Source organism: Tribolium madens, unplaced genomic scaffold (genome assembly GCF_015345945.1).
Source record: "Tribolium madens isolate multiple individuals breed KSU strain unplaced genomic scaffold, Tmad_KSU_1.1 Scaffold_2;HRSCAF=44;Tcas5.2_LGX, whole genome shotgun sequence".
In the NCBI taxonomy this organism is placed as follows: domain Eukaryota; kingdom Metazoa; phylum Arthropoda; class Insecta; order Coleoptera; family Tenebrionidae; genus Tribolium; species Tribolium madens.
In genome coordinates this window covers 3,593,922-3,604,239 of record NW_025400995.1, presented here as the reverse complement: position 1 = coordinate 3,604,239, position 10,318 = coordinate 3,593,922, and the positions used below count along the sequence as shown (strand labels likewise).

Here is a 10,318-nt window from a genome sequence, read left to right as displayed (position 1 = left end):
GGATTTCTCAATACAAGTTTTATTATAGTACAAAAGTACAGTCGGAAAAAAGCCTATTGTGACACCGAAATGGAAAGAGCTTCATGCTTTTTTATTTACTGCTTTTACCATTTTTTTACATGATGAATATTGTAAAAAAATTAAAAATGATTTTTTTTATGTTTGTAACAATTGTGTTTACAGCCATCGCTGAAAGCGATTATGCTACGAGTACCACAGCGCTATTCTGGTGGGCGCTCGACAAAACAAGGATTTTTCAATACGAGTTTTATTATAATTTGTATTAAATACAAAGGTACTGTCGGATAAAATGCCCATTGTGACACCGAAATAAAAAAAACTCTTATGCTTTTTATGCACTTTCCATTACTTATGCTTTGTTCACTTATTTATTCTTATGCTCTTTCTCTTTCTTATTATCCTTTGCGTTCTTATTTGCTCTCATGCGCTCTCTCTTATTATACTTATTAGAACATGTGCACATGTTTTAAAGTTCGCGCTTTTATACGCCCGCCAACTTTTATTGCTAATTTGAATTTGAATTAGTGGAAATTTGCTAACTTAAACGGGGTTCTAACTCCGGACCTACCTGCCGGAAAGCGGGACCTTATATCGCTACACCACCATGCCGCCCACAGTCCCAATGTTTTAATTTAATATATTCATATAAACTTACACAAAATTTCTTGCGTGTTTATAACGTTTTTGGACTTCTCTAAGTTTCTTGAACCCTCAAGAGTGCAAATGGTTCAATTTTAAAGTTTATAATTTTTCCGATTTTTATCGAAATTTGAGATGGTTCTCGGTATTCAGGGCGGTTTATTGCTAAAAACTTTGGAATTATTGACGCTAGTCAAGCAAATTTATTTTTTTATTATATAACAAAAAAGATAATTGTCCTACGTTAAATATTTATCGAGAAAATTGCTGATAAAGTAAAATATATCCAAAATATTAATTCAACAATAACTTCTAAATGATCAAGAATTTTGCAGTTTTCTCAACGCCAATCGATTTCTTGGAACATGTTACATATGCGTCTATAAAAACATAACATTTACTTACAGTTACAGTTTTGCTGCATTTTACAAAATTGTAAAAATTTGTGAATCTTCTGAAGTTATGACAACATTGAAAATAATAATTGTATACAAAATTTGAATGTTTAATTTGGTTGTTTCTACAATATAATTTTAGTTTTATTACCACTACAAAATAATTTTGTTTGGGGGAGGGGAAAGGGGTGTTTAACCCACAAAACTCCCCCCTTGCTGCACCACTGCGTAGGTATGTATCGTTGTGTTTTTTTTTCAATATATAATTAAGAAAATAATATCTATAACCTATTGTAGTTTCTATTATTTGTTTGTAGATTTATTTATATTTATATTTTAATACATATTTGTAGAATTGGTAATCCTTGTTTTGCTGAGCGTCCACCAGAATAGCGCTGCGTTACCACTACTGAGAGTACTAAGACACACCAACGCAATAAATAAAAACCATAAATCAACTCAAAAAACGCCAAAACTTTTTGAAATTCAGTACATGTAAAAATAATTTCCTGATTCGTTATTTTATTAGTAGCTTTTGATATTTTTCAAATTTTGATATTGCATTTTTCAGAAATTTGTGTGTACCAAATAAAGTCAAAAAGTCACAAAAAACTGTGAGTTTGAGCGTTGAAGAATAGAATGAGAAATAAAAGCGATAAATTGTGTTAAAGATTGGAAATTTTTACTTGTAGCGAATGAATGTAGGAAGGAAGGATTAAGAGTAGTACGATAAAAGATTATAATTTTTATATTCTTATAAATTGTGTACAATGTAGCTAAGGCTGAAAGTCACATATTATAAAAAATAAAAAAATGAAGTGTAAAAATATGGTGTTTGCTTTGCTGCTTAGCTTTGAACACACAGGATTATAGCGCTACTCTGGTGGGCGCTCTGCAAAACAATGATTTCTGACTAAAAAGTTTTATTATTTTATTATTTTCCTATTTATATTAGGAAACTAATTCAATTTCCATAACACAAAAGTCATTATTTAAGCTCTGTTCAACTCGCTTTTCTCTTCTTTTCAAAATTATGCGACTTTATATGCGATGAATATTTTATAAGCTGATACAGAAAACCCCATTAAATGGTGACTCGGATTATTGTAAACGCGAGGTTTAACTGTATATTCATTTCCCTCAAGACATGGAAAAATGCACAGAAACGTTCTTACTGTTCTTACGCCGAATGCGAATTAAAAGAGAAATCAAAAATGGTTTATCAATTTTAGATATAAAATTATGAGCAGTAATTTTTGGAGATAATGAGCAATTTTGAGCATTTCCGAGCGTTGATCTTAAGATAAGGGTAACCGAAAATCACCTGGAGCGCCCTGGAAATGACATTTGATGTAAAAACGTCTGAAACCACGAAGCGGTTTTACGGGCTGACCTTGGAATACATAATATAGGAATTTTTATATTCACGGAAATCATCCAGGGTGTAGTCAACGGTACATTTTATAAATTATAGTTTAAAATAAAAAATATGAAAATTTGTGGCCATATAAACTCGAGTCCTTGAGTGTGGTATTTTTCGATTATAAACCATCTGCTTAATACCAGTCTTCTTGGAATACATAATCGTTGCCATTTTGTTTAGATTAAATATTCTTCATTACTTCTTTATCAATTAAAGTTTCATTTTTTCATTCGCATGTGATTTGTGCACATCTAAGCAAGCAAAATGGGTTCCTTCTGTTCTAAACGTTTCGAAGATGATAAGAGGGAGGCGAAAATCGTCCGCATTCGTCTCTTAGTGCTTTTAGAGTAAGTAAATAAATTTGGATAAATTTTTTTAATTCAAATTTTTTTAATAAATTTTTCTTTTTTCTTTTTTCAGTGAGTTAGGTCCAGTTGAGCTCCTCAATGTCGCTGTTAAAGACTCCAGGATCTACGAAGCTTGTAAAAAGGACGAAGAACTGAGACAAGCTTGCATTCGTGCTGCTGTTAGAAGATACCACAAGGAAAAATTTCTCTACGAAGATGTTTACAACAGAACTGTCGATTACGTGCTTCTGCTGGATGATTTTATCAAAACTCAAGATACCGCTGAACAGCAGAGACATTTGGAGGAAACCCGCTCTGAGCAAAACCCCGGTCTCCGCCGTCGTAATATACATGAAGGGGAAAGAAATGCAGAAAGGGCCACGAGTTCTTAATTTTTAAAATTGAAATGTATTTTTTGCAAAATATACAATGTGTTCATTTTTAAATAAATATAATTGAGTTTATTGAGCATTTTAGTAAATCACCCCGCACCCCTAATGCATTTACATTGATTCTAAGTTGATTGATTCTAAGTTAAAAATATTTCTGGAATTTAGACAAGGTGAGTCATCAGTGTGGCGTCGAAGAATAGTGACTTTTTCAAATGACGACATACATTTTTACGAATATAGTTTTTCTACAAATAGTTGAAATACTTAAAGTGGGTATTTGCGTTAAAATACAGTATTTTGAGATATTTAAGTAAACACTCTATTCAAAAATGATTATAATAGTGCAAATAATAAAATAAAAACAGCATTTGTTTTTTCATGTTTTTACAATCAGACCTATTATGGTCTATTAAATAAATAAAATAATGGCAAAAGAATTTTTGATTGTATTCTTAAAATGCCACTTCCACCTGTAACGATTACGAGGAATCAAGTTATTCAACACTTCTTTATCACACTCTAGACAATTAAAGGTATATAAAGAATCGCGATCGCATTTTTTCCATTTGCTTGCTCTAGTGCCTTGTGTAAACCTACCTACAAGTGAAAAAAAAATGGGTGTTATCTGGGCCAAGTATTTCAAAGACGTCGACGTCGAATTGGAACGCGAATACACTTGTCTTTCGACGCTTTTAAGGTAAGTAAAAATTTATAAAACAACTTATGAAACAAACTTTTATTTTCGTTTTTTTCTTAGTCAGATGACTCCAGATGAGCTCCTCACTTACGCTCTTGAAGACATGGAAATATACGAAGTTTGTAAAAATCACAATGATCTGAGATACTCTTGCATTGTTGCTGCTGTCAAAAGATACAACATCGAGAAGTTCTTTTATGAAGAAGTTGCCAATAGAAGTGCAGATTTTATGATTTTATTGGATACGTTTGTCCAAATTCAAGCTGCTATTGAGAATCAACAAGCAGAGAAGACGCAGTGTGTGTACCTCCCCTGTGTGCGCTATCGTAAGAAAAACCGTGGAAGGGATGCTGCCAAGAAAGAAGAAAAACACAAATAAAAAGCTGCAATTTTTTTGTATACAAAAATGTATTATTATTGATTTATAAGTAAATCATTTATATTTATTTCATTTTTTTCTTCCCCTGTCCTTCCCGCTCGTTTGTTTTAAATTAAAACTGAAGTAAAAATTTATTCTACTCTGAAAACTAAAGAAGCAATACGTTTAAAGAGCGACCGCAACTCCCGCTTTTGACAACCAATTAGGAACAGGCTTCGAAACCACGTGAACACATTTTTTTCAGTTCGTAATTTGAAAAAATAGTTATGAATAATAATTTCATAACAAAAATAAATCAATATTGAATTCTATTTAAAATCTGTAACAATATATTCTAATTAGAACAATTGTAACAACTATTAAATTATTTATTTTAAATATCGAAACAGGGTGTGCTTTAGGAACATTTTTCGTTTTGTCAAGACGGTCACCGTGTGAGGCAGTGAACAAATTTACTTTGTAAAATAAGTTTAAAACTTGTTTTTACTGAAATTAATTTAAGGACAAAAGAGTGTAAGAGAAACCGTGTTCCTGCTATCTTTTTATCTGGACGTGAATAGAGAAAATTGAAATCATTTCACAAATGAAATTTTCTTCTACAATTTAGCTTACAAAAGGAAATGAAGAAAAATATAGGCAAGTTTAAGTAAAAGAATAGCACATGTTTCTTATTAAATTATTTTTTAGTAAATTAATAACGCCGTTTTAACTCGTTCATCCAAACATAAGTACATATTAATATTTGCGTTGTATATTTAAGATAAATTTTATTTTATGCTGAAATAATAAGGACAAAACAAATAACAAAATCTGAAAAATATTGAAAAATTGTGGGTCAAATAGCGCGATCACTGTGTGTGAGTTTATTTTTCTAGCTCGACTACCTGCTGGTATGTGAACGAGGAATTTAATTGCAGCTATCGCTATTAAGTGCGATAAAGTGAACTGGCGGGAGGCCGTTTTTGAATTTTCTCAAAGAGTGGGAAACAAATTAAACTATTTCAGACATGGCTGAAAACCTGAAATGACTTTTAATTTTAAAATCATGTAACATAGCTACTTGTTGCTGTAATTGGGGATGTTTTAAGGTGGACCTCAGTGTATATCGATCTTATTTTCATGAGTTGTACGTGCAACAAGTACGCTTGCGCAATGAAGAAGTTGTTTTCCCGATTGAATCTTGAAAATTATTCAGTTTTCCACAGTCTCCATCCGTGTATCGTGTTGATGTTACCCATCTTTGAGAGAAAATGTTCGTCAAATAAACATGTAAGCAAATGATGGTTTTTAAGCTTGCATACGGTCAAGATTGATGTGGAATTGCTCCATTTTGAGTTTAAATGATTGTTTCATTCATCATTTACTGTTTTTTTGATTTTTAAAAATCCTCATTTAAAATTTAAAAAAATATAAAAAGGAAATTAGTGGTGGAACTTAGTCAACTCGCTCAAGACCAGCTTCTAGAGTAGAAATAAAGCGAATTTGCATTCGACTATCGATTTCAAATTTGAATTCAATTCGACTTGTGTAAAATTCGGAATTAAGGAACGATTTATATTTATTACTCTTCCTAACTTATTTGCTAATTGCCATCATTTTAATTTGAGGCGACTTTTCTTCCAACTTTTCATAATTAATAAAGGAAACGCTTTTTCACTAATAATTACCAAATTTTATATGGTAGGAAAATTTTTTTTCCTTCTTTTGCAGGAATAAGGAAACGTGAATGATGCTGAGTCCGAAGATGCAAAGAACTATCCGCGTGAACGAGAATCAGCTGATAATGTTATCAGAAAGGGCCCACTATGACCACTCTCAAGCCGGTTATTTGCATAAGAGATCAGCGGACAGTAGTAAATGGCAACTGAGGTGGTTCGTGCTTTACCAGGTAAGCCAGGGTTGTATTTCTGTTCAGGTATAACAGATTAACACCCGTCTTTTATCTCAAGAAAATAAAATCAATTTGTACTTTATTTATAGCAGGATTTAGATTTGCAACTTTTACATAATAAAAACTCATTTTATGTAAACGAAAAATGTAATTTTATTCGAGAAACTTCAGCATCTTTGATATGCAATAAATCGAAGAGACAGCAACAGTTCGATTTATTCTTCAAGCGCTAGATTGCCAAACTTGCTAAATAAAAATTTTCTCGGCGACGGTCCTCTCTGCTTTTCTTTTTCCTTCATTGTTAATAAAAATCTCTCGCAGAGAAATGAAATTCTTAATAAACCCAACTTGATAGCTTTTCATTAATTTTAAATAATTATTTTTATGTAAGAAATAAACAACTTTTGTTATTTAAGGCAAAAATTATCGTCCAATTTTCTGGAGAATGCTGCGCTTACTTTTATTTTTATTACTTTTCTCCAAATAGAAGAATGAAAAATATGATTAAATATTTCTTTTGTTTGGACAAGAACATTTTTGTTATATACAAGACAAAAACAATTTCGGAGAAAAATCGGAAAATCTTTAATATCTCAAACGGAGTACCGTTAATGTCCTTGCCCTCGTAACATATTTCTAGCTTATTATGATGTCTCAAGATGAGAAAATATGATCCGATTTTCTTTTTTCTCACAAAAATACACGAAACATCAATATAGGATTTTATATATTTTTTATTTTTCTCCGTGATTTCTAAATATAGAAAAGTATTTATTCCAAATTATATTTGCTTTGAGCAAAATTTCAAGCTATAATTTGGGGTTCTGTAACCACATTTCGATGATAAGATGATGATTTCGATGATAAGATTTAAAGCTCTTCTAGTGAATTACTCTAAACAAAACTAATAATTAGATGTAGAGAAGTGTTTGAACTATCGGTAATTATTAGCAACCTGGGATCATGTAATAAGATTATATAAACTTATTAAAGTGTATTCAATCGTCTATGATTAATTGGAAACTTATTGGTGCAGAAAATTGGTTGGCAAGAAATCGACACTTTCTCTGCATCAAGAAAGACAACAGAGCTGGAAATATGATTTTCTAGCAAAGCTGGTTCAGAGTCAAATAGTTACTAAATTATTTTCCGCATGAAAAAATGCAAGGGTCCCATCAGTGGCTTTCTATATTGATAAATCAAAGATTTTATTTAGTATTTAGAATTGGCTCCGTCTGTGATCAGTGAAACGCTTCAAAGCAGCTTTATTAGATTTGAGAAAACTCATTTATTTCAAACCCGTCTTTTTACCAAATGGTTTTTTCTTCCAGAATTTGCTGTTTTACTACGATTCGGAAAACTGTCACCGACCTAGTGGCGTCTTGCTTTTGGAAGGATGCTACTGCGAGCGGCTTATAACAACCGGAAGCGCCTCAAAAACTAAGGATGGATCCGATAAACAGGTCAGTCAAATGAAATCAAAGTTATTGCGGCTCAGTCGCGATTATTTGAGTGACAGGCAACAGGATTACGTTGCAAAATAAATTCCCCTTAAGTAGACAAGCGAATGGGATTACTAGAAGATATATACTTTTCCCACAATGCGGTTGTAGTTTTGACCAAGGTGTTTCAGGTTATCTATACCTTTCCGTATTTCCTTTTGTTTTGTTATTGCTTAAGGTATCGCTCAATTCTATGTTATTGTATACGTTTAAAGCTCTTTGATCTCAAAGCAAGACACGAATTGCTGTCAACATAAAAAGTAACCTGCGAATACATTTGCATGTAATCAAATCAGAAGATCGATGGTTTGTCCCCAAGAACTTACTTTCTGCAAGACCTACAACTGTGATAAGAATTATAATTTTACACTTGATTCCCTTGAGGACTTTGACAAGATATCAATTTATTGAGCAAAGCAGAGAAACGTACCAGAAGATTATTATATGGCCTCTTTTATACTCCAGGGAAGGTGCGTCGAAGACTCGAAGTTTTTCAAATTTCTGCCAACATTTCTTGTTATGACTGGGAAAAACTTTGATACAAAATATACTTATCGGTGATAAAATATTAAAACACGATAACTTTTCTTTTTCTGCTATTAATTTTGAACAAGTTCAACACTTTTAACTGGATTAAGTATTTAAGCTTTGTGGGGTTTTTTCAATAATTAAAGCTCCAGTTGAGAAAGCTTTTGAAGTGATCGAATTGCCGGCTTTGGGTCATACCATTATTGTACCGTTATCTGATCGAGTCAATAGAAGAATATAAAGAGCGAGAACAAAGGAAACTTTAACTGTTTCTTATAAAAAATCAAAAACTTCAGTCAAGTAAACAAATTTAAGCTTTAAAAGAGATTTGAGTAATTTTGCTAAACCCCGATTGGTAGTTCTGGTCTTTGGATTAGATCGTAATGGTCCAATGAACGCTGTAATACTCGGTTCCAACTTCTAATATCTTTTACAGCTTATTGAAACTAATACATATTTGCAAGAGTTAGATCGTTGCATTTTTATTTTTTGTATATTCTTCAGTCTTTTCGATTTGATTACAACTCAGTTATTTGAGCATATAAGAACGGATTAACATAATTTGACCGTCCTTTAATCAGACTCAAAAAATTAATATAAATACTAAATCACTCAAAGTTGAAAGTAATGAAATTATGACTTTCCGCCGTTATTGCATTCTTTTTGCTTCAGTCCCATTCATGCTACATTTATCATAACAATTACGGCAAAAAGAGACGTCGCGTAAGATTGTTGAAGTCGGAAATCAAGCGTGTGCGTATTATTGATGGTTGATTCCAAATGTTGTCTGAGTGTTTATCGATTCGTCACAATCCAACACAAAGAAAATTCTTTTCATAACTTGTCTCAATTACGCTGGAGAGAATTTTCTAAATAGGTTTATATTTTCCTCAGACGTTTATTGGATTAAGACTTCAACACTTAACTGAAAAGTTATTTCCATTATCTGTTACTATTTTTTAAAAAGATTCCTTATAGAAATTAAATATCGACCAGTCAAACTCAAAACCGCCTGAAGTCAAGTCACTACTCAGGTGATTAAATGACAATTTTTTAAATAAAATACAAAAATATCATTTGTGATATTGTAAAAAACATACATTTAATAAAGTTAATAGAAGATGTTTCTTTCGTTTTATATCGTGTTATTTTATTTTATAAAAAAGCTAATGTGTTTGTGTGACTATTTTTTACTTGTGATGAATATTTAGCAACCCTACTTAAAATAGCTATTTTTGTATTAAGCGCGTGAAAGAGGCGATTTTGGCCCGCGGCGGAATTATAAGCTTGAGGCCCGAAGGGCCGAGGGTTTATAAGACGCCAAAGGGCCAAAATTGCCGTTCACGCCCGAAATGCAAATAAGATTTTTTGTAAAATCCACCTTTAAGCTTTGAAAATAAATGGCAGGATTCGTTCTCAAAAATCGAGTTTTTGTTGGTTGCTAATGTGATGCAAATAAATAAAAACAAAATACTGACAAGATTATTGACGTGGTTTTTCAAGAAGTTGAATTTGTGATAAAAATATGTCCGAAAACGAAAAACAAGAAGAAATAGCTATTTTAGCCGAAGAAGCGAAAGCTGTAACGTTATTCCCACGAAAGTCAAGAAAAATCTATGAAAAATTTTCAATGAATTTTTGCTATTGTGCACGCAGAAAAATATCGCCGACCGCCATATTAATGAAAACGTTTTACTTGTTTATTTCAAAGAAGAGTCGCAGAAATTTTGCCCATCTACCTTATGCTCCCATTATTCTATGATTCGTTCGGTTATGGTTTTGAAGCATGGTATCGATATAAAACAGTTTTTATATACATAGCTAATTGTTTGTAACTACATATTTCAATAAAAGATATTACAATTGCTGTTTTTTTAGGACTTAGGGCGCAAAAGACTTTATTTACGCCCGCAAATTAATGCATAAATGACTTAATTTTAATACGATTTTACAAAAACACTTYTATTTGACTATTTTTTTTTCTGGAAACAAAGTTTTCATTGTATGGKTCGGTCAGTAGCGAGTCACAATTTTCTATTTATTTTGGATTATTAAAACTTTTATTTAGATTTTTGAATTGAAAATAAATAAATATGATCTGCTT

The 10,318-nt window shown here is 31.7% G+C and overlaps 3 protein-coding genes across 4 annotated transcripts in view; all 3 read left to right on the top strand.

Annotated features, from left to right (window-relative positions):
- The first annotated feature begins 2,742 nt into the window (after window positions 1-2,742).
- On the top strand, window positions 2,743-3,217 carry LOC123006700. Its single transcript, XM_044401383.1, has 2 exons — window positions 2,743-2,825; window positions 2,899-3,217. Exons 1-2 carry the CDS (start codon window positions 2,743-2,745, stop codon window positions 3,215-3,217), a joined length of 402 nt encoding a protein of 133 aa, XP_044257318.1.
- A 591-nt stretch (window positions 3,218-3,808) lies between these two features.
- Window positions 3,809-4,293, top strand: LOC123006699. Its single transcript, XM_044401381.1, has 2 exons — window positions 3,809-3,914; window positions 3,975-4,293. The coding sequence occupies exons 1-2, from the start codon at window positions 3,832-3,834 to the stop codon at window positions 4,291-4,293; spliced, it is 402 nt and encodes a 133-aa protein (XP_044257316.1). The 5' UTR covers window positions 3,809-3,831.
- Window positions 4,294-5,463: 1,170 nt separating this feature from the next.
- The window catches only part of LOC123006305 (ras-specific guanine nucleotide-releasing factor 2-like), a 23,610-nt gene continuing 18,755 nt past the window's right edge, over window positions 5,464-10,318 (top strand). For both annotated transcript variants that reach the window (XM_044400705.1, XM_044400704.1), the window contains exons 1-3: window positions 5,464-5,562; window positions 6,004-6,181; window positions 7,516-7,647. In XM_044400705.1, coding sequence (XP_044256640.1) covers window positions 6,020-6,181; window positions 7,516-7,647 — 294 coding nt within the window. In that variant the 5' untranslated portion in view covers window positions 5,464-5,562; window positions 6,004-6,019. The remainder of the gene's footprint in view (window positions 5,563-6,003; window positions 6,182-7,515; window positions 7,648-10,318) is intronic.

Coding starts and splice junctions, on each gene's coding strand:
- LOC123006700 (XM_044401383.1), top strand. CDS start 2,743: ATGGGTTCCTTCTGTTCTAAACGTTTCGAAGATGATAAGAGGGAGGCG. Junction 2,826..2,898: donor CGTCTCTTAGTGCTTTTAGA/GTAAGTAAATAA, acceptor TTCTTTTTTCAG/TGAGTTAGGTCCAGTTGAGC.
- LOC123006699 (XM_044401381.1), top strand. CDS start 3,832: ATGGGTGTTATCTGGGCCAAGTATTTCAAAGACGTCGACGTCGAATTG. Junction 3,915..3,974: donor TGTCTTTCGACGCTTTTAAG/GTAAGTAAAAAT, acceptor TTTTTTTCTTAG/TCAGATGACTCCAGATGAGC.